Raw genomic sequence first — 25,057 nt, 5'->3', positions numbered from 1 at the left:
TTCACTGTTAAGTTATATGTACAAAGTTTTCAAATTAAAACCTTACAAAGTTCAAAGGGCAGTCCTAAAACTCCAAGTTAGAAAGAATATCGCAAAATTATAAATTCATAACAAGGAATCCCTAACGAATAACGATTTGTCCACCCACGCGGCGAGTAGGCGTGTTCACCTCCACAAAATTACAGGTTTGATGACGGTCGATTAGATAAATGTCATCACAACGAGCCTGTAACTCTCCAGAGGGCCCGTTGGTAAATTCTGGCAGCTGTCAGGAGCAGGAAACGTAAGAGGGCGCGGCGCGTCCCACGCCGGCTCTCCCACTCCGTGCACTCTGACATTTACCCGAAGCGTGGAGGATCAACAGGAGGTTGCCATGACGACCCGCAAACATTCCATGACCTTTCCTTATTTTAGGGGTTCGCGTATCAATCCTGCCGTATGTGGGTTATGTTATATTACGAGTCTTTAGTATACCCACACACTAATAAATGCCTACGTAATTAATAAATTGAATCAACAATTTCGTAAGTTTGTCTAAGAAAATTACATCAAAGGAGTTTCCCTAAAGTAGCTAAACATTATGTATGTCTCAAACGTTGTCCATACTCAGGTAACCTTTTACAATTTGGTGTAGGTTGATAAAATAATAATCATAATTTTTCCACTTCACTCACCCCCTTCAGTATTTATGCAGTAAGTAGGCTGTGTAATTCTAAGGTTTGTGTTGGCGTGCTTGCCACTTGCTTTTATTGTTTTTCATTCGCTTATGCAGAGTTGTATATCAGAGAGGGTAACGAATGATCTTGGTATGATCTTATGAACTACATAGTTTTCTACTACATACCTGACTATTTCCAAAAGAGACCTATGTGTAGGTACTATACTTTGTTGGTAGAAAGATACGTCAAATAGGTGCTAAAAACTGAAATAGAATACGGAGTTACGATTTAGGCATCATTACGTAGCTACGGCTATGACCAGTTACGTATTTTTAGAAGAAGCCAATGATTTATCCGATCTACGTAACGTCGGAACTATTCGGGCCGCTCCATCGACGTCACAGGAGAGCGCGTGCCACCCGGCTAATTGTAGCATATCCAAAACGGTCTCCGGGATCCGTCACCCGGCGGCAGCGCAGCGCGTAGCGTCCGAAAGTGGATCGTGAGTCAACGCGCAGAGAAAGTGGCTCGTGGCAGGAGTGCGCCGCGGCAGCAGGGTGGCCGGCGTGACGCGCATCAGCGGCGAGCCTCCGCGCCCACGTGCACGCCCGCGCTCGCGCCGCCCGCCGTCGCTTCGCCATCACTACACTTGTGCGCCCCGCGCTTTTCGCGCGCCTCCCTTTGCCGTCGCGACGCCGCGCCATTTTCTCGCGCACGTGGGCGACGCCGGCGGCCGAGCGAGGACGCCCGGCTCGAACGCCATTAACGCGACCGTCGTGAATGAACGCCGACCTCGACCGGGTGGCTGGCGTCCATTGATAGGGCGCGCGGCGGACGACGACCGCGGCGCTCACGGGGGCGGCGTATGCACGCCCTCGCCGCTCCGCCTGTGCCTCAGTCGAGGATGTGGCGTTCTCCGCGCGACGACTCAGTCCGCGTGCGAAACCTGTGTTCATTTATCAGTAGATATTCGTGACCCTTCAGTGTGATTAACGTGCCGTGTATATGTAGTTTCCTAAACGTAATGTGCTGTGATCACGTCAATTTTGATAGGACCTTAAGTTAGTTTTAGTAGGAGAGTGTAGTGCGTACGCGCCGGTGCGGTGTCGTCCACAGGGAGTTGAATGTGAGTGCAGGTGCGGTGTTGCGCACGAGGTGGTGTGGATTGTGCAGTGCGGGAATGCGCTCGTGCGATGCTCTCGGTGATCGCGATGCGTCGGCCGGAGGACGAGGAGCTGGGAGGCCGCGGCGACGGCGACGAGTTCGTGGACATCTCGCAGATGCAGCTACTGGTCGAGGCGGGCCCGAGCGGGCTGCACTACGGAGGCCCGCCGCCGCCGCACGCGCAGCCGCAGCCCTACGCGCAGCCGCCCGCGCACCCCGCTACCACCACCGCGTCCGTCGACGACCTGTTCGCACTCTACTTCACACCCACTACACATGGTGAGCACCTAGCTTTTCATCTTCCAATTGCTTCTAATACTAGTACCTACCTACTACAATACCGTCTAGCTATAAGAAAGCCACAACTGATATGCAGAACCGGTTTAGTTCGTATTTACATAAATCGTCCTCATTCTTGAACTTGTTTTATAATTTTGATAAATCGTTATGACATAGCAAAAACCTGGTTGTCAAGTTATACATGTAGAGTAACGTATTTGAAAATCACGGCTAATTAAAATTAAGTTATTACATAGAAGTTATTATTTTAAATCTTTGTTTAATGGCCCATTTCTTATTAAGATATCATTTAATTTCGTGGTAGGTATTTTGATTATATTAATAATCATGTCTAGAAGGTTTAAGTTAGAACCTAGGATGTAAAATAGAAAAAAATATACCTCAAATGATGAATTTAGGCGTCGAAGACCTCACATGTCATTTACTAATTCAGGTATTTGAAAGTAACTAACCTATCTAAGTAAAGCTCAATCTAATTTCCTTACCGTTGTAATGTTATTGTCATCAGCTGATCCCTCATTTAGGCCAAACCTCAGAAACCTCATACACTTACACAGTAATAGTAAACATTGGAATCAATGTGCCGACTATCCGATTTCACTAGCGCGTCATCGTCGCATTTAGCATCAAAGCGGCGATACAATAATTATTTTCATACGCACGGATAAAATGAATGAACGTCGATAACCCATTCTCATGACGTGGAGTAGACACGCACCTATGACGTCCTCATGACGAACTTATGTAGGTGTCAGTAATCATTTATTCATAACGATTATCTAACAAATATTTTCATTCCAATACAAAAGATTTTAACGAACTGTCACATTATTTACTCATTTTATACACAAACAAACGGTAAAGTCATTCAAAGTAAGCTCGCCTAAGATTGGCTGTTGATAGCTCCCAATTGACCCCGAGCTGACCCCATGGCTGGTATTGTTCGTCTAAATACTTCAGTGAGTTACCTCCCAAATGAGATAATAGTCTGATGTCAGTTACTTTGTTATTATGTAAGCGAATCATATAAAGTTACTTTATCGAACTAAGTTCGCAAACTGTAACTTACTTGTTGCTCTGAATTGAGTTACAAAACTGGTAAAAATAAACTATGCTTAGGTACTTAGTTACGAATGAATAGAAATATGCAGTAAACTATTAGCTGCTAATATATTTTATGATGTCTCAATGTATGTAAATACAGCTTAGCTAGTAACATAAGAATTTCAATAAGTGCTATAATCTTGCAGTGAGTTAAAAATGCCCACGGACATTGTATGGAGTTATTTCGTAAACGTCAGCTTCATGGGCTCGTAATAATTCGGATCAACGTTCCGGCACTCTGTTATCTGGACCGGACGGCGCTAATCGGCTGCGTCTGCGCAACCAACGCTATCATGTTCACCCAACATAAACATTGCCATACGTTTATATGGACCGTACATAGTATTGTGCTGTGACCTTCGGGATAACATAATTACCAAAGAATATATAGACAAATCCTAGCATTTTCCTTAAATAGTCGATGTCTGATACAATTTTATTTTTCAAAGTGATATGTCTTAGACTCAAATATAAGCTCAGACTAAACAGTTCGGTCATTCGAACGCTTTACAAAACATGTGACGGTTTTAAAGTCCGCAACAACATGCAAATCGTGGGTCGATATTGCATCTCGTACCACAAACCAGTTTTCATCTCTACACTCCGATTGAGCGGACACAACTGTTACATTTAAATCTTTTTTACGGAAATACTTTGTATAGTATTGCGATACAGAAAAACCATGATGATTATAAAACTATCAAACGTTAATTTTGCTGAAAAACAGTTTTAAATTATTTTTTTCAAAAGCATTCATTCCTTCATACTTGAGTATCAGTCAAATCCAATAGTTTCAAATACAATAAAAATAAAGCTAAGCAAATTACTTTTTTAAAGATTTGATTTTGACAGTAAATCAATACCTACGTAGATATTAGAAGCCTTGTTTTAAGAACTTAAGGAATGACATCGTCAAAGCATTAACTATAGGCTCACTTACAGTCACTTGCTAGCAGACAACTACGTTTGCAGTTTTGCAGTGCAACGTGGCATTCTTGCAAACAATTCGTACTGATTGAGCATTATAGATATTCTTTGTAAGCAAATATGGGATGTTTCAGGTGGGCGATTAACATGTTTTTTACGTTTCATTTAATAGGTTTAGATACTGGCTGGCCTGGCCTGGCTTGGCTTATGTTATTTAATTAGCCTTTATTATTTGGGAATAAATTTTAAGAAACATGTTTATATTTCTTAAATAAAATCACTCCAGATTAAATTACTCAAGGAAGTGAGGCATAAACTGGTTTAAGAGTTTAACTGTAGTAGGCTTCAAAATAAGGATAATCTATGTAAAAATGTAACATTACAAGTATGTTAAATATCTTCTTCATTTAAGAATGTCATAAGAGTAATAAAATTAAATTTGTCATAAATAAATAATAAAATACTATACATATATTAAGTTGATTGTTTTTATTGCCTAATTCAGGCTTTAAATATCTTAATACTTAAATATTAATTCATATAAACTTGTCAGTTTATAGAGCTGTCGATTAAATATTCTATTAAATATTCAGTTTTTGTCAATTAATTACTGGCTGTTTCCTGCGGTTTAGTACACTTTAGTATAAAATATATCATAATAAAACTTCTCGAATCTTTTAACTGTAACAAATGTTTGATTATGTATGTTACTACATATATTAATCAGGATTCGGATAAGATTTAAGTACCCACAGAGGATTACAGTTAACAACATGATACCTCTATAAACCTTTTTTTGTATTGGTTTTCTATTTATTTTTTTCTTTTCTATTATATCTTCCCAGAGTTTGTTAGTCAAACTGTAAGGGACAGTCTCCACGCATCATCCATCCGATCATGCTTCCTCTACAGTCACACATCATTATATCCGTATGATCAATTTTTTTTTCAGTTTTAACCTTATCGAATGTTTTTTTTTATTCTGCAAATGTCCTATCTATTGCTACTTATGTTTATTATGCAGTATTCACATGTGTAAGGGAAAATGATCTTCGTAAGTTTACTGGTGATTTACTGATGTACCTAGGTATTAGATACTACACTAAACTAAATAATCAATTAATCCATCTGAAATAACTTGACTTGAAAGTGTATAACATACACTACAACATTAAATAGGTACACCTACTTACATTCTAAAGGCTCCGGAAGTACTGAACTGATTTTGAAAATTCTTTCACCGTTGGCTACACAATCCCCGTTACGGGAAAGCACCACTCTCACCTCTTTGACAGCCGTTATAAATTTATTAATAAATCCCTGAAAGTCAAACAAACCGTTCCAAAACTAACTTCTTTTCAATATTCAGGCTTTTCAGTATTCCACCGTTATTGGTTGTTACTTATGGTCTTTTGAAACCTATGGCAAACCCAACATCTAAATGCCATAAGGAGGGTTTGTTATCAGGATCAAAATCAGTAGGTGCCTAGTTGCGCTTGCGACCATTACAGTAATGGACAGACTTATTAATTAGTAGTGTTATTAGTATCTAATAGTCTATTTTATGAATTAGTAGAATCCTTTCATTCAGGCAGTGAAAATGGGGAGTGGTTAAGAAAACGTATGGAACGCATCTGTGTAGGATTAACTATTAGAAAAGGTATGTTTATGCCTATTGAAATGAAATATTTTTCTCAACAACTACTAATATTAAACTACCCACGAATGCCCACGGTACCGCCCCTATTCGTATAGAACTTTCCCCCATTTAAAAAGAGTTGCCGACAGTAGTCCATGGTCTGTGATTGGCCCGAGGTGAGGCGTTATAGCGTTCAATATTTTTTCTCCTGTGTCAAAAAATAGATATGTACCTACCTAACTATTATAAGCTGAGAACCAGACATAAAAAAGTAAAAATAAAAAGTGGCACCGACTTTAGCATTCCCTGAAATATAAATTGAAGAGCATCTGTAACTAGTCTTTACCCAAATATCTAACTAAGCTAAGGTTCCAAAAAAAGATCTTCCCAAATAAGAGTTCTAGGAAAATATTCGAAGAACATTTTTAGGAATATTGCGTCTTTTATTTCACCAGCACCTAGGTATTTTTTTATCAAAACTAAGAAGTTAGAACCTTCATACTTTCATAGCATAATTTTGTTAGTCTTAGGTAATCTTATCATTGAAGAATTAAAAAGAACAACATTCAACCTAATTTCAGTTCAATCTTCTGCTGTGTGTTTGATATTACATGTTTGATTACCAAGCGAGGTATACCTACATTTAGATCAAATTTTTTTCAAATCATTCTTTGATATCCTTTGAATATATTATTGGGCAGTAATGAGTGGTTCACCTTCTCAAAAAAGGTGAGTAAAAGATCAACATAAATAATAGTCCAGCATGTCGATTCTATAAAATATCACAACTCACTTCGACATCACTCTCACTTCGACTTCGTTCTAAAGGTAGAATTCCGTGGACGCGACAATAGTCAACCTATGAAAATGTATGGCACCGTTGCCGAGGCCCGTGACAGTCGCGCGCGGCCGACGAATTTCGTAAGCTGCTCGCGGCATTGTCAACAATTTAATTCTGGTTTTACTAAAATTCTATAGATGTTATTAAGCGCTAGACCATGTTGAGAAGCGTACGGCCGCGAGCGGCTCACGAAATTCGTCGTCCGCGCGCGACTGTCGCGGCCCTCGGCAGCGGTGCCATACATTTTCATAGGTTGACTTTTGTCGCGCGCGGCTGCGACAATCGCGACCCACGGAATTCTACCTTAAAGTTTCGTGATTGACATTGTCAAACTACACTAGCGCTACACTATCGAGCGTGTTGACAAGTTGAACTAAATCAAAGTCGAGATTTTGACAGATCTGTCAAAATCTGTCTATCTATAGGGGAGGTAGGGGAGAGATGGGCAGTTGGGAGACATGATCAAATCAGAATAATTTTATTCTGATTTGATCATAGTTTTTTTTTTTTATTGGGTAGTTTACGTTACCGACTGTTAACGGTGTTCATCCATAGACTATCTGTCATTTCTGTGAGTTGTCAAGAACAAACACTCGTAAAAGTACTTAAATATTTTGTTGCGGTTTCGGATCGTTATAAAGAAAACTAATGAAAGGTATGTGTATTTTCTATTATTAATGATTGATTGTCAAAATCTCCAGTTACGATTATAGTAAGTCGATGCAATCCACACCTATTATACCTCTAGAAGAGGTACTACAGCAATAGTTTATGGGCCCCACGTTTTTATTTTAGTCTAATATGACCGGGACCACCTACGTAGGTTGACAGGTAAGTAACTATTTTTTATTTTCTAGTTTTCAGTGCACATAAGATAAAACCGTTTTACTTAAGTTTTTTTACCGATTTTTTTTTTATAAACTAAGTCAAAGTGTCCAATGCTCCCTATGGTAGGGAGGCTTGGACATACCATGTAATGTATAATTTGTAAATTTTTGTTCTTCTTCTTCAGTGAAAATTTGTGAGGTTATAAATCTGCGCTACAAATCCTTTATAGAATCTTGTTTCAGGTACCGTTGCCAACTTGATCTAGGGACTCCATATTTATCAGCTGTTAATTTTATTTTTTAACCTTTTGATACCTCTTGTATTGCTCGTTATATTAAATCTTTAGGAATTTCCCGTCGCAAACCATTCTTTTTAACCCCCGACGCAAAAACGACGGGGTGTTATAAGTTTGACGTGTCTGTGTGTGTGTGTGTGTATGTGGCATCGTAGCTCCCAAACGGATGATCCGATTGTAATGCGGTTTTTTTTGTTTAAAAGGAATGTCATTCGGGAGTGTTCTTAGCTATGTTTGGTGGAAATCGGTTCAGGTCTTCAAGGTCATCAGCTCGTTTGTTAGGTGTGATAGGAATGTTACACGCTCAGTTTACTTGCAAGTATATGTGGGATCTAAAATTTGAAATACTAATGTCTTCTGGAACCACTGAGTTGGTCTGCTGTTAGGACACGAAGATATGAGACGTAACCCTGAACTGCCTTTTAGTAAACCCATCGAGTTTGGGCTCGTTTAATTTGTCTTGACTAGTTTTCTTCATGTTTCTAATTGACGAGAACCTAATGCTGGAAATGGGATGTGGTGGATGAAACCCTAGAATGGTATATAACCCTGGATCAACAAAGGTCCATCTTTATTGTTTCTCAATCTGTGCAATTCTCCCAGAGCCAGTTTGTCATGAGGATTGTTAAACAGCTTCCTTTGGCTGAGATCGCATATAGCGAACCCATCATAAAAAGAAGGAAAAATTAAGGAGCTCCTTTAAAAAACCATGAAATAAAATAAAATTATAAATTTAAAAAAACCCCGACCCAAAAAAGTACGCAATTATTATGACAAAATGTTATAAACGATAAACCCTATAAAAAGCAAAAAATAACTTTAAACACTACGTAAGTACCAATTAAAGCATGTCAGACTAAACAAAATTTTGACGTGTCGACGGTTTTATTTAAACCGTTTAAATATCTCGTAATGTTGAAACTGATTGTAATTTTTAGGATAGCTCTTTGATTTTATCTAGCCAAACATAAGAAATGGCAATAAAAGTTGATTATCTGTAAAATCTGATTTTTTATGCAATAAATGTGAAAAAGTGCCCATCCCTCCCCTACCTCCCCTAAAGTATTGTTGTGTTGATCGAATTTTATAGAATCGCAGGACAGGTAGACTCTAAATAGCTCAAAATAGTACAAGACTCAGCAATTGACAGCAATTCTTTATAATTAGTAAATTTTATATAATTAACTTTTATACTCCACTCTTGGTGGTTCGCAAGGCCCTTTAAAATTGTAGCTAAAACCTAGACAGCACTTTTAATAGGGATTTAATGAGATTAGCAACGAGAGCGAAAAGTTGGCTAATGGAACCTGTATACCTACTTGTTTCTTCTAGATTCTTTACTACAGAAATCAAAACAATGTTTTTAAAAAGATTACGAAAGCAATACCTACGAATATTGGAATTGCAAATGAATAGAAAAGATGAAGGGATGTAAACAAAATTTTCTTTCATTGGAAACCGTAAAAGATATGCAATTATTTACTGAAATCAGGCATTAGTTAATTAGAAAAGCTGGAAGTCCTTAAAGATCACGGGTCTTGTTGTTCATTCTGACGTCCTATTTCAGAATTACTTCAGGTATTTTCTCGAAGATTATTACTTACCTACCTTCCTACATAGAATACAAAATTAGAAAAACATACCAATGTGAACCTCATTTTATGCGTCCTATAACATACATTATTACATCGTTCACACATACAAAGTGATCACAGAAACATTGGACATAGAGTGTGCTGAATGAATTTTGGTAATGTAAAGTACCTGGATCAGTCATACCTACTAATTATTATCAGTAGGTACGTTAAGATCCATGATTAATTATATGCTACCACTGGCAAATATTGTTTTCTACTATCCAAGTACCCAGCAATTCAAATTATTCTGCTAATTATTTTAGGTTATTTCCTCATGTTTCGTTTATATTTAGCTTTCAAGTCATTTTAGTCTTCTTAAAATATAATAATATTGTGTAAGTAGCGCATACTTACCTACAATATTTCCGACTATAGAGTTCCGAAACCCTAAAAAGTAAGTTTCAAATTTAGTTTGTAAAAGTTCTGTTGCAACACCATAAACTTAGTAGGTGCTCTTACATTAAAGGTTGCGCACCTAAACGTGGCGCCAATAACGATGCTATCACTCAACATAAGAGCTCCTTGTAATCCGTGCTGATACTGTCAAAAAAGGCGCATCCCACGCCGAGCGCGTCACATCGGAAGCGGCGGCTCGTCAGAGGTGCCCACATGAGGGCATTACACCTCTCTGGACGTTCCCAGATGTGCGATAGTCGGTGCACTCGCTTTGAGCGGCCCGCGGTGCCACGGGGGCACGCACGTGCTTTTGAGCCGGCCCGCGCCGTCTCACGTCATCACACACAAATTGACAATCTTGCCTTTACTAGACAAATTCGGCTTCTATCCACGCCTCTAAATGATCTGCTTTGCCACGCCAAAATGCCGACAACCGCGTAAGCAGCGGCGACTTAGATCATCTTGATCCAATGATAGCAATATCAGATGAACAGGATTTCTTAAAACCGGGCACAAATTATTCAGGTTCACACACTGAAGTCTTCTAACTCAGGTAATTATACAGTAAATTTTCATTTCTGGACTCGCATTTGCTATGAAAACATGAAAAACCGAATAGGCGATTAATTATCTACCTATAGCGATTTATTAATCTGACCATTTAAAAAAAAATGAATGAATGGTCTTTATTAGACGATAGCATAGAGCTCAGGTAATCCTAAAACAAGCACGTCTACGTTACCCAGAGGCCAAAACTCGTGCTTTAAAATCATAGATAGAAAGCGGGCAGGTGACACGAAGCTTTTCACAATCTAGTTCAGTCAGTCTGCGTTGTAAAACGTTTTACAAGTAAACCGTCGATTGCATTTGTAAGTGACGACTGTCGGGCCCCAGCAAGTTTCCCTCGAACTGCCAGAGTAAGTGCACGTGCACCTGTGCTCAATGATGGAGAACAAATGCTATCATTAGGGCCCATCGCCGTGAGCCAAGCCCACACGATACATATTCAAACGCTGCTACGACAATGCAAGTTTATTTTAAAGACAATAAATTATCGCTAATGCCCAATTTGCGTCGACTGGTTAACAATGCCCGTTCCCGCAATTACTTAAACTCGTGTAACTGCGTAGTTGCATACGATACGATCTGTGTCCGACCGTCCAACGTCATTGTCTCACTCGATACATGCTCCGCAATTACACTGTATCGATTACAGCTGACTCAGTTCACTTCGATTCGAACGATTGACTGCGACTATAAAACATTGTTTTTAGTACACGTAATTAGTGTTCCGATAAAACGATATTTGCCTTCTTTGTCGACAATCTGCCTCTGAATCTCAAACATGTACTTTTAAACGTGAGTAAGTAGGTTTAATGGTTTGAAAAAATGTCAGGTAGAGTACTGAGTCACACACTAAACTTACCCATATGAAATTCATGTCACATCACGTGTAACCAAACAGCTTCTGGAAATCGCAAACGATGTAAACTGGAGGGACATGTCGGTTCGCAATCTGCCTTATCTCGGGCCGGAAGTTGACAATAGCAGTATTTCTGTTCTAAGTCAGTCATATAAATCTAGCTCAAGGTATATTCTACAGCAAAGTGAGAAGGTAAGCTTAAAGGAATGTAAAAAGGTTTCTAAACAAAAATACAAGTAGGTAAGTACCTAGCTGTTACCAATTTTACCTACAGCAATTCTTCATGAACTGAAAGTTAATCTTTAGAATTCCCAAGATCCTGGTTGTTTAGACAAGAAGACGCATACCTATAAATGTATCTCCAGTACCTACTTACAAAGTAACAAAAAAATTCACTTTTAATTTATTTAATACCTATATTTTATTTTCGAACCGGAATTTACTAACCACTTGGCGAAGCTTCAGAATATGAATCCTGAGTAGTTGCGAAACGCAACAAAAATGTGCTCATAGCTTAAAGCTTGGCATGAGAACAGCAGATAATGCCGAATTCTCCCAATGTTTGCAGAATGTCTCAAGATGAATAACAACATACGCACCGTCGACTTGATTATAATCTTGTATGAAATTCCTGTGAGCGCGAGAATTGCGTCCCGGTTACGTGTCGCAATAAACTGAACTAGCCAGTGTTTATTATTTGACGAACACAGAAGGAACAGCTCAACATTTGTAGATAATGTAGCCTAACAATAAATATAAAACGGTATCAACAACACGACCAGTTATCATATCAAACTACGATTAATGAATAATTTTCAAATAAACCGTTGTAATCGTTGTAACGATATTGTAGACGCTTCTGAACTAAGTTTATGAAGTGGATGCTGGTAATGATGTTGTACTGATACAAGTAGTAGTTAAAGTATCAATCAAACACGTGCACACGCACTCATAACCATCCACTCGCATATTCAAAAGCTTATTCAAATTGTATTGAAATTAGGACATTGTGTTTAGTTTATATTCGTGATATTGATACGATATACTGCTTTATAAATAGTCTGTGCGAGTAGACACAACCATTGTAACAAAATGTTATTAATAATAGAAGTTATTTCGTTCTTGCGTTTATCTTCAACTCCAGATTTTTTAAGAAACTAGAGGACAGTTTAATAGTATCGGTGTTGTAAAACTGGATGTGAGCCAATGTTTGTCTAGTTTTAAGTTTTGTGCAATCGCCCTATTTTTCTAAACTAAAACAGTTGCACGCGACACGCTTGAAGAGCACCGGAGTCGTTTTCAATAATATTTAGCGCTTGAAACATTTACACATGGCACCGTCACTACAAGCTTAGTGTGCGGAGATTTCATAATATTTTGATAGTTTCTCGCTTATTACTTTACATATACTTACTGTACGTACTTATTAGACAAGGTTCGAAGTCTTTATGATATAGGTAGATACCTTAATAATAACCGAGTAAGTATGTACCTACCACCTGTTAGGTACGCTTTCGATACTATTTCTACTACTCCTCTTCAATGTGACATACATGGTTTTGACCAGACACAGTAAGCTAAAACTTGTAACACAAACGTACGACTAATTAAACTTGGCCTCCCTGTGATTCGTTTAAGACATAAAAAAATTAACTGTCATCATGTGAGACGCGTGCCCTCGGACTTGACTCATCGCCTTACAACAACGGAACACTAATGTAATAAACGGCTTAACAGAAAAAAAAATGCGGATACTCTAATTAATGGACAAGAGCAAGACCCTGACCGTTGATGTACACTGGACAAATGAACTGGCACGATGCTGCAACGCCAGTACTCCTAAACGTCCGACCTTGTCACGGGCAAATTATTGTAACGCAGTGCTGTTTGCTTCCGCGAAATGACATGTCATCAGTCTTAGAAACTCATTAAGAGCGCCATAGAATGCTTTAGCAGACTTCCGTGTATTACAAAACAGCTAGCTATCATGAATAACACAAATTAAAGCTTCAAAGATGAATCCTGTTTAAAAGATGATCTCCATTTATCTAAAATGCTTAGTAGGTGTTAGTTTTGCGGCTAAGGTGATAAAGATAACGCCTAATTTATCGATGTAGTGGTTAAAAATGTCACTGGACTAGAGTGATACAAGAAAGAGCAATCAGTTATCAATTAATGCTTGTCTGACTTCTTAAATGTATTCAAATTGCCAGAAGATCTTACATTTATTTATGCTATTTATTTAAGACACTATTACAATAATGTATCGCGCATGATTAAATAAGATGGTCTCTTTTTAAGGTTAGGTTCTAAGCTCTTTCAAACATACGACATTAATTTGGCAAACACATTTGTGAGTTGATACAAATTTTGTATTTGTTTATATTATAAACATTGAATAGTTTTTATTCATGAAGTATTTTACTGAGAACGCGACTAAAGCTTAAAGATTACGGAGAAAGCAAGTACCTACTTACGATCAACTAAACAAAATTTCATTGCTCTATATTCGTTTTGCTTGGAACATATACAGTTAAAATGTTTCAACGTGAAATATTCTATCAGTGCCGAAAATCGATCTCAGTGGCGTGCACTTGGAGAGGCCTATGTCCAGCAGTGGACTGCTATAGGCTGATGATGATGATGATGATGAAATACTCTACCATGAACGACCAAAGAACTATCATCTTCTTCGACAAATAAGTGATTATTAAGTGAGAACTCATAATACACCTGAGTACCAATATTGCACATTTACACAAATATGATTCTGAGACCGCAAACGCCGTGGTTCCGAGATCTAGCTGTCCAGTGGATAATTGTAATTGGTGACCGACATAAGTGAGTCAGACACAAGTGGCGTCCTATATCGTTGATTATTTACGGGTTGCAGCGCAACTCGTAATTGCGGTCGGGACCCCGCCACACGGCTCGTTTATCTAATTAGCGTCCCGGTGCGAGAGTCTGCGCGCACGTCGCCCGGCCGCAACTCGCAACCGCGCACCGCCCGGCCTGCGCCGGCGCGTGCTCAACCACCACTTATATTAACTAACACTGCCATGATTAAATGAGCCATAACTGATAGTAGCAGGAACTTGTTATGAAAACGTCGCGTTAAACACAAACAAATGCGTTAAGTCAAAACGAATTTGGTGTTGTTTCATTGATCTGACAGCTGGAATATTTGCGTATTTCACTTGGATACAGTCGCTTAAATAGTATTATTGCTTAATATCTATTACTAATTCATAATTGTGCGTATTGCTAAAATAGGTCTGATTAGTTACTTAAGTAACTTCAGAATCCAGGTAGGTATGTCTGTCTGAATGATGAAAACATTGCTAATCAATAGGACTGTATAGGACTATAAAAAAGCCGATGATAATGATAAGAATAGTATTCTAGGAGAACCACGTCAAAATAATTCCGCTATATTTTCATTTAGATTTTTTTCTTATGAATTGTTCCTTGAATATCCAAAAAAATATTAAGGTAACAAATATTACTTTTGATCGAAAGCAGATGGGAATTCAAGGTTTTGTTCTCGGTCCTTAAGAGCGCTATTACAAAATCGAATTGCTCAGTTGTAGGTAAATTAGACGATAGCCGGCAGCACTTGCGCATGTGTGCGTCTAGTGAAATACGCAACGCACACCTGCGGACCGCCACGCGGCACAAACAAACTTAAGACTTTGCCACTTTTTTCCGAAATAATTTATTGTTTTTATAGTTTATGAAATATTATTTGTACCGATGAATTTTATAACCTAGAATAGCTCGATAGAGTTACAATAAACAAGTAATCGTTTACAATTTTTAAATTATTTAATCGACAACCAAACTTTTCACCATGTTTACCAATTATAAGTAATTGATTTATAAAAAAACTAAAATCTATAATTCGTCTTCCATGTATTGTATCTTCATTTTCCTGCAACAATGAAAACTAGGAATGTAGATAGTTTATTAAAACAAATATGTCACGTATACCTTTTGCGGGTGACAAAAAATACTTACCATATTATTTGTACTGGTATTCAATTGAGTCTGATAGTCTGAATTAAATATGCTTTCATTATCCTGCAAGAATCAAAGAAGTCCAATTACATTATTATGCAACAGCGAAACTAACGACGATGACATTTACGTACATATTTCTTTATAACCAACATCAAAAAGAGAACCCAATCTATAACATTTTCGAATTAGAATATCATGGCCTAATACTTATGTATATTACATTTCAATCAGATCATTATAACTAATAAATAAAATAAAACTCACTAGTATCAAAACGTGTTAGATGCGTAGGTTGCGCTATATTTTCGAACTCCGGCGAGTTTACGCGGCGCAACAGCGAGCGATACGTCCCTCCTCGGTAAGCGCCTGGCGCTGACTAAAGTTGAACACCGCGCGTCACAAGATTTATATTGATTTTTGCATTGCAAACAAAAATTATTTTAAAATATTGTTTTACTTTTAAATAGACCAATTTTTTTCAAGCTTTATAACAATACCACCTTAATTATTAAATGTTTTTTATTTGAATTTGGATTATACTTTCATAGATAAAAAATATAGTTTCGTACGGAAAATTGTCAGTAACTCTCAGTTTTATAGAATTATTTTTGGTGTAATACTGTATGAATTGTAATAAATTGATTTAAGCACTTCCAAGTACAAGATATAGTTGTATCTTGAACATTTTTATAAATGGTTAAATTGCTATATCCTCGGAGTACCGAAGCATCAAAAGATACCCAAAAGCAACATTTTATGAAACATCCTTTGCAGAGACAAAGATTTTACTGATGTACGTGGACAAATTAAAATATTTATTTAATACACTTTCAAGATAAATGATCAAACTTTCTGAATCTTATTTTTGTTTTTTTATTGTGACTATATCCAAAGCATCAAAACTCGTATAAAACGTTTAAATTCGCGAAAATTTGTGATAGCCCTCTTAATTACAATTCCAAAAGCGAGCATCGACTCAGGTCAGGCTCGGTCACTATTACTGACTTATGTTCCGATTTAATTGCTTCGCCCGATATAGCTTCCCATTAATAAAATTTACATCATGACAAACAAACTTTAGTCACAGTTCTGGGTAAGTAATGACTATTTAATATAAAACCGTTGGAGCTGCGGTTTAGGTAATACTAGACTTATCTACCTTATGCATAACAATGGAGTTTTTATTCCAAAGTAATAGATGAAACAGAGTCTGTAGGTCAGGAAAAGACTGCTTAAGACTTGCCAAAATCGGTCCGTGTATCGATGTCCATTCAAGTCATTACGAGAAGACATAGAAGTATCTACCACACAGTAAAGTACATGGCAAAGGTTTCCAATACCACGTTCCGCGGAACTTAGGCGTTCCGCAGCATGGTCATCAGAGCTCTACCAAAATTGTCCTTCAACTTGCTACACATATAAAAAAAATCTTATGTTTACTGTTCTCATTTGTAATTGATATGGAGTTACATAAAATAACCAATAAAATATAATAGCTACCTTAAAAGTTTGGGAACCCTGGTTGCATTAACCAAGATAAATTAATATAGAAACTACTTACCTATATTCAAGTTTCCCCTAAGTTCATCTTGACAGAACTCTGTTCAGAACTGCATACTATGAACAAACTAAGTTAGTTGTGTTCAAGTTCTGAGAAAACTGGAAAAAACTTAAGAATTTGAAAAAGGTTGAATACAAGCATAAGTTGTATTTACATTATATACTTATTCATCATACATAATAAAAATGTTCAAATTCAAAGGTGTTCATATTCAAAAACAAAAGCAGGAAATAGGACATCTCATGCATACAGCGAAAGAAGCTTTAGCAACACTAAGCGATTAAAGGCAAGCAAATAAATAAGCGTGAACAAAGAACACAAAATCCAAGATGTGATTCGGTGTATTAATTTTATGTCTCCCTATAAACCATGATACTTTCGCTTGTCCCTGCTTTGTAGTCCAGAAGTCCTGAAGACAAGAGCAGAAGACACGCGGGTTCAATACTTCTAGTAGCTCCTTCTTATCCGCGTTGTCACCTTCCTAATGGGTCCTAATGGGATCTGAGCAGCATAAATTTCTTCTAAAAATTTAAAGTTTTAAAGCATAATTAGAGAATTTATAAACTTAGATATTGTCATGCTTAAAAAAACATGTTCTTACAAGCATAATGTGTCAACTTTCAAGTATTATCTTACAGACTTGAAGCTTCCAAGCACTAACTTAGGAAGTCTAAATTAACAAAACATAAGACGTAGGCGGCATCGCCAAAATCAAATCTTTACAAGTCAATTTTGTTCAAATTGCCGCTATGTCGACAAAAAATATGAATGGCTCGGAGTGAGTCAAAGATGTTCCTAAGCCGCCGACGGCAATGGTTCTGTTAGTGTGTTGGCGGGAACAATGCTTCTAATCCGCGCCAGTTTCAAACTTGCAGACCTTACCTTGACTCCTACGCCACAACTCCTTTTACTGAACAGAACCTTGTTCATGAGTCGTCTAGATAACACTTCCACCTAAACTGGCAACGTACCTATGAGCGTCACTTTTACTTAACCATTTTCCAATTTCGACGTACTGCACCAACGTCATACAAAATTTCTACTTTCCACTTTACAATTTGGTGCTTAGGTTCATGAGTACCAAAGAATTTGTAAAACAAAATCCAAAAAAAAAATATTACCTAAGTAGAAAGTCATTCCTTTTTTTAATCAGCAAGATATATACCTTACTTGTGTACTTGATATAATGAGGAAACCAATCATCCCAAACTCATTTAGATTTAAAACTGTAAATCGCCTATCTTTATACTAGGTATACTTAGGTACAAGAGAACGCACGCAAATTAGTTGGAGTAAACAATGTTGCAACACACAACAAAGTTAACACTATTGACAGTTTTTGTTATGGTATTATTCATGAGGAATGGCCTCCGAGCTAATGAATGAATGGGCCACGCTCACTGCGTGCCGCCCACGGCTACTTCATTCATACGTAGCCCTGCGTGGTCGCGGACTTGTTCTCAATGTCGCCTTGCAACGCTGTCCCATGCACTACTGACACCTATGCTTATCGCATACGCAGCCATTTATTATTTCCTTGTACATATAAACTTAAACAGTTTATAGGTTAAGGAACATTCACGAAAGACAGTACACACCCCGTTCTCCTACACATTTACTACAAATGTCAAAGGTTTATCCAAAGGCCTTCTGAAATATTGTAGTAGGCCGACCATCTGCGTTATCGTCTAAAACAGTAAACTCAACTCAACAGGTTGCCTCAAAAAGGTCACAATCGATAAGAAATGGCAGAGTTGAGGATGAATAAGGCGAGCCGCCAGCTGTGAGGCATCGCCGCAAGAGTCGGGATGAATGGCGAAGGGGGTGGCGAGGGTATGGGTTAGGGAGAACCGGCACGTGTTTCGTGGCCATGGTCACGGGATGACATCCGACATTTAACGGCGCATGCGCGGTACAAAGCAACAAGGTTCAAGGACGTAGCATCGATCGTGCTTAATGCCGTTCTCCAGCCACGGCCGGACGCTGCTCTTAACCAGAAGGAAATCGATGTGGCTGCCATTGCCACGGCCACACGAAAGGCCGATTCGCCGGTGCAAACAATACGGGATTCATACTATCGTAACATTTACCGGCTACCGAATGATACCTAAATAATTTCTGTTAAAATATTTCCTGTAAATTGCAATTGTGTCTCTGTAAATATTACTTATTGCACTATATCAAATGATAAATAAAGAATTAAAGTTGCGTGTTTTATTTCCGCATGGAGAAACAGTAAAATCCCAACCCTTTTTCATCATTTTTGAATATCATATACCTACTACAAACAATACATAAAAATACACGTGCCTATTAAACCTAAGAAATGTAAAAAAAAAATTAACCACTAAAAATAAGCTTAATAAATAGCTTAGAAGTCTGGTAAAAAAACCTGACAACATTCCACGTTCAATTCTGCAAATTATTCTGCACAAAAACAAAATAAAAGCATAAACAATACATTGTGGTTTATGACAGGAGACAGAGCCAGTCAGTTAGTGCGGTAACTCCGTATTCTTTCGGTGCGCGCGAGTTGATTGCGCGCGTAATCCGCCGTAAATAAGGGACGCGTGCGCACCGCTGATTACATTACAGCCGAACACGCACATCGAGATCACATGAGTCGCGTGACAATAAAAATTAAATTATACTTAAGTAATTATAATGTGATAGCTTACGATCTTCATAAGTTTGATGTTTTATTAGATCCAAGAAATACGAGAATGGTGCTACTATATTATTATGTTCGCACGCTAGTTAAGATCATTTCTATGAAGATCTCTTTAACCAGAAAAATCGATAATTAATGACCCACACAGTTTAATAGAAATTTTTTCTAGATTAAATTACGTATATTAAACCTTCAGGAATTTTGAAAACATAAGAAAAAAACTGTTCGTAAATATTGGAAAAAGCTAAACCAACACAGTTGGTTTCTCCATAGTATTATGTATGCAATTGCACTCATTGCGAATGCAAGTGTCGTACGCGCGTGTCAAATCGTCGCGCGCCCACGCATCGCATGCACTTCCCGACATCACCCGCTATCTCACACACATTATTTCCACATACACCATAAACCGCATACTATGATCGAAATTCTCCTCAAGTAATCAAACCTACTGAAACATTGTTTACGCCGCAATTTGCATCTACAGAACACAGTATTTACCTTATCGCTGTAATAACTATCAGGTAGGCTCTATTATTGTCATATTTGTACAATACTGACGCCATTTGCCTCTTTAAACATCATGACATCGACCACAAATTACGGAATTTATATGTGTGCGCGCCATTCATGAAGTTGCCACGATTTCCCCCGAATCCGTAGTGTGGGGAAGGTGGGCAAACAGGGTAGTGGGGTGGGGTGCCTCCCTATTTATGAATGAGGCCGTACGTCATTGATATCGATCGCGCGCTCGGCGTTGCGCGGCCCCGGCAGAGGTTACCACACAAGGGCAGTGTTGGCGGTCGATCAACAGGTGGCCGGCTGACGCACGCCGGCAATACAGCCTTTCCGCTAATTTTTGTCACTTCTGCTATGACGTCAGAATGCTGATACCACATAGTTTGCACTTTTAGTACCTGCGTTATCTCCACTTCAGCGGACCTATCTACTTCAAGGATTAGAAGTCATCATATGTGTAGGGAAATCACCCTTCGTCACTTACAATATCGACAGAAAAGCATCGCGAAGCTCGCTTCTGAATTTTCATTCTTAAATGCATTTTAATCTCTTGCCTTTCAGCACAATTTGATTTCTTCTGTACTAGTTGATATTGAAATTTACCAGGTGTCACGAGAGTTTGAATCTTATATATAAAATCTTATTTCATTAGAATCAAAAACTTTCTTTTCAGCAAAGTACCTATACTTAAAATAAACTATAAAGTACTATTTAAGAAGAGCGACATAGTAATATCGAACCCACTTCACAGGATTGCCGTCTTGGAGAAGCCTTAGTTATATAAGTAGGTAGTTTGTGGAGACATGAAATGAAATCATGTCGAGTGGATCTTTGCAGCAGTGGTTGTAGGTATGTGTGGCACTATTGGACATCACTGTTCAACTGAATTCTATTTCCAGTGAATGCAGGACAAAACTACATTCGCATTTATTAGTTAGGACTCCGCGATGACGTTCATGACACAAAATAATTATCAACCATGACATGCGTAATATTGGTATCGATGTGATAGCTGATCTACACTCGAGTTATTTATCGGAAAATAAAAGTGTAGCTAACTGTCGTGCGTCACGCGAATAATTCCTGCCACCCGAGAAGGCTTGGGGGTCGTGACGTCAAAGCCACCCCACAGTCCCCCGATTCTCGCTACTCACTACTCTATTCATAATTTTCAGAATTTCCTTTACATTCACGACATGAAAAGGGAGGGCTGTTTAGACTAGCCAGTATGTACTTAGGCAGTAAATTTACAGATGTATGGGTATTCTTTTTATCTGGGACAGATCCTAATTTATCAATGAAAGACCAACGACCGGTAGACAATGAGTTGAGCTATAATAATAATGGTGTTCATAACTTACGTAAAAATGGTAGGTACCTGTTACTTCTAGCATGAAAAAGATTTAAGCATATGTTCATGTACTTGGTTCCATTGTCATTTACGGTATTAAAGCATATTTTTGGAAACGTTATCCATAATACTAAAAATAATACATTTAATCACCGTGTTACATTAAGCTCGTAATAAAGTACTGCAGACGTGGTGGTGACTACGTAAATGCGTACGAATTACGTTCACATAACGATTACACAGTTCTATTAATGTATCATGATAAACATTTAGCTGTTTAGGGTGTCTGTGTACGTCAGCAAGCCAGTGATAAATCTGCACAAGATTAGAATTCTCGAGTGTTGATCGATGGAAGCGTAATTATAAGCATGAGTGCGACGTGACGCGGTAAACCAGCTCATCTTGACGTGACGAGTGCCAACATTACTTTCGCGTCACCGCACGCTATTTCAGCGGCGTTATCGGTCAACGGGCAGAAGGTGCTAACCTATGTATGTGGGCGCTTTGCGCTTTAGTTGTACGCTCTCAATACAGTCTGTTCGGTAGGTACCTACTCGTCTCTGTTCGGTGCCGTTTTTCCACTAACTATAAGCGAGATTTGAATGAACTTCAAATATTTAATTACTCTAGTCTAGTTACAATTGGAGGATTTTTTACTTAGTAGATATTCTAAGAACAGTATTATTTCGTAGTTATGCCGTAAAATAAAGGCAGTCTTAGGAACAACCGCACCCTGAAGTTACATTGCCAATACATGAGTTTTTATCTTTTCTGCAATAATTCTAAAATGCATTCAATCTCTGTAGGTACCTAGTCTCATAAGGAAATGTATGTTCAGTTCATCCAGTCATATTTATTTATGACAAAACCTATCTCAACATTTGATTATGTACGTATACATCATATCCAACACCAGCTGATTTTTGCACTCAGGTAGGACTTACATAAGAGCTGCAGAAAATATTAATTAGAAAGCAAACATACCTTGGCAGCGAACAGCAAATGATCATGATTCATCAATACGACTAATGAAAGATAATGTAACAGTTTATATTAATAGTCGCCGGCGGCGTGGCATCGTCACCTAGAATTGCATTTGCAACACAGGCGGGTATTATTAGCCCGAGTTCACACATGCTCGCCAAACGGCAGCAGTAGGTCGACTCATTGTCGAACCACTTTCTATTACTACGGCTTATAACACAAGTGTTTACTTGGTGTCACGACGACAATGATACGTTTACGGGGGCGTTGCTGCTACTAGAACTTCGTAGGCGGCCACCTATCCGTCTTATAAGTTGTAGAGTGTATTGAATCGTGTCTGGGAAACCTTTGATAGGGTTTCGTTTGTGAAGATATGCAAATATACCTACCCAAAACCAGCTTCTATTCAAGATACATAGTAACATGCTCAGAACTAAGTACTTACTTAGGTGTTACATAACCCCTTCTGTACAATCTCATAGAAAAGTTATTACTATCCCCAGTATCATTATCATCATTGACGGTCATTAAATCTCAAGTCTAATAGGGACAATACGTGTGAAAATGAGAGTTCCTCTATTTGTTTAACCAAGACGTCCTAAAATGTTATTTGTTTTAAAATCAGTAGGTATCGTAATGTTGCACATCAGATATCACTGAATACTTGCTACGTCGCTGTTTCATCCACGATACCTACTTCAAATGACATTCAATGATAGAACATCTGACACGTTGAGAGAAAGGTGACCAAGAAGTCATTCATTGTCAGTGTCTATAAACAGGCAAGTATGTAGGTACTTAAAATTTAAGTACTTCAACCATCGACGGATGATCTTGACGGAGACTTAATGCCAGATAGCAACCATTCATTTTATTATTGGTTGATGCGCGTAATTCATCACAAACATGCTGAATATTTCGTTGAACCCATAAACTGTGAGCAAAACAAGCCCCGTTGAACACCAAGTCATATGACTGACACATACTTCAGTTTTCACAAACATGAAAGCGTGAATAATAATCTAGAAGAAACAAATAGTAGCGAGATGCAAATAGACATCGGTATTGAAGCAACGGTCCGAAATAGAACCCCGCCTCCGAAGTCCAAACCAAAAGCAGTCAAGTTAATTATAGAACGATTCCCGCAGGGACGTTTTCATCTCGTGATTCACCTGCTGAAAACTCGATTGTTCGCATTTTACGTCAATCGGTTGCGTGGTGTTTACGAGCGTGCGCGGCGCGACGACGGCGCAGGAGCGTCAGCTGACGGCCAGGAATAGCCCTGACATCACGGCCACGCTATGCCGCTTGCGCCCGCGCACCCACAAATAGCGCGCTATAATTAGACGTCGGTGAAATCGTGGGTTTGTTATTTTTCTTTATCGTCTCCGTTACGCGATAATTGGGTTAGCGTGAACGACTGCATGTGGGCCCAATCGGGCGTCGGCGTGTCTCGGGCAGTGGCGGCAGGCCGGCACCACGCACACAGCTGCGGCCATTGTCCTGCCACCGCAACACAGCACGCCGCACTTACTCGCATACTTGCCATACATATTTTGCGTTTGAAAACTGCCTTGTTATTATAATGTTACGTACAATTTTGCAAACCAATATTTTGATAATTTGCTGACGATTAGTGATACAGACCTGAATATGTAGAAACTCCCTACATGAAAAAGTATGAACCTACTTTATTTTCTTACTTTTATAACTAATGAAAATCATTAAAAGTACTGTAAAGATACCTACTGCTTTAAAAAAAAAACCTTCAAAATGATATGATCTAAAAAAGTTAATCTCAATAATCATGAAAATATGCAGACGTCAGAAGTATGAAGTGGCGACTGACGAGCGCGTTTCTGTCTGTAAATTACCCTTACCTCATACAAATACCTTTGGTTGTTTACGAAAACATATTTTCATGTTTCATCGTATCCGTCAGAAATAGATTTTACTAACATTTGTTTTTCTTTTATTTTTGGCCGGTGTTTGTTCCACTGATGATGAAAATACACCCAGAAATAAATATTGAGTATTATTTAAAAATATACTTAACTTAGGAAAAACTATTGTAAATATTGTCTAGGAAGCTAAGAGTACTGCATTTATTATGTCGCCATATATTATTTCCTTGATCTTGAATGATCCAGGTCAGCCGCCCACCAGCTAAACCTACACCTAACGACTTGTAATTACTGTTATCGATACGTTTAAACAATTTATCAATTATTATCTGATCAGTTTACTATGTCCACATAATGTGTCCTTCAATTACCCATATAAGCTTAGAAAACGCCCCTTAGTTAGACCATGGTTATCATTAAAAATCCAGGCTTATTTTGATTGTTAAGTACGCCAGTAAAACAAACTACTCCAATTTATTAAAAAAAAAAAATTGAACCTTATACTTAAGAATTTAAGTTGAAAATCAATTAAAGAAATTTGACAGATCGTAGTAACTTGATGTGCTGGCGTCTGTACACATTTTATATAAAGATAGAACCCTGACAGAAAACCATAAAAATAAGCGTCAGATTAAAAAATGAGGTCTTTATAAATACCCATATAATTTATATTTCTTCTATTTGCACAGATAAAATTAAATAAATTATAATCATTTCTTGACATGGTGGTCATTTTCCGTATCTTTACATATTAACCTATATTAAAATGTTAAGCAATAGAAACGAATAAAATGTTGTCATAAATATTAGTGAGATTTATACATCACTAATTTG

At 38.1% G+C, this 25,057-nt stretch overlaps 1 protein-coding gene across 1 annotated transcript in view; it reads left to right on the top strand.

Moving 5' to 3' along the window:
• The first annotated feature begins 1,301 nt into the window (after positions 1-1,301).
• Positions 1,302-25,057, top strand: part of LOC110370262 (E3 SUMO-protein ligase EGR2) — a 30,582-nt gene continuing 6,826 nt past the window's right edge. Inside the window, exon 1 of the mRNA XM_021326006.3 lies at positions 1,302-2,102. Coding sequence (XP_021181681.1) covers positions 1,853-2,102 — 250 coding nt within the window. The 5' untranslated portion in view covers positions 1,302-1,852. The remainder of the gene's footprint in view (positions 2,103-25,057) is intronic.

This window comes from Helicoverpa armigera, chromosome 7 (genome assembly GCF_030705265.1).
Source record: "Helicoverpa armigera isolate CAAS_96S chromosome 7, ASM3070526v1, whole genome shotgun sequence".
In the NCBI taxonomy this organism is placed as follows: domain Eukaryota; kingdom Metazoa; phylum Arthropoda; class Insecta; order Lepidoptera; family Noctuidae; genus Helicoverpa; species Helicoverpa armigera.
The sequence above is the reverse complement of the archived record's forward strand: the minus strand, read 5'-3'. Positions and strand labels throughout refer to the sequence as shown.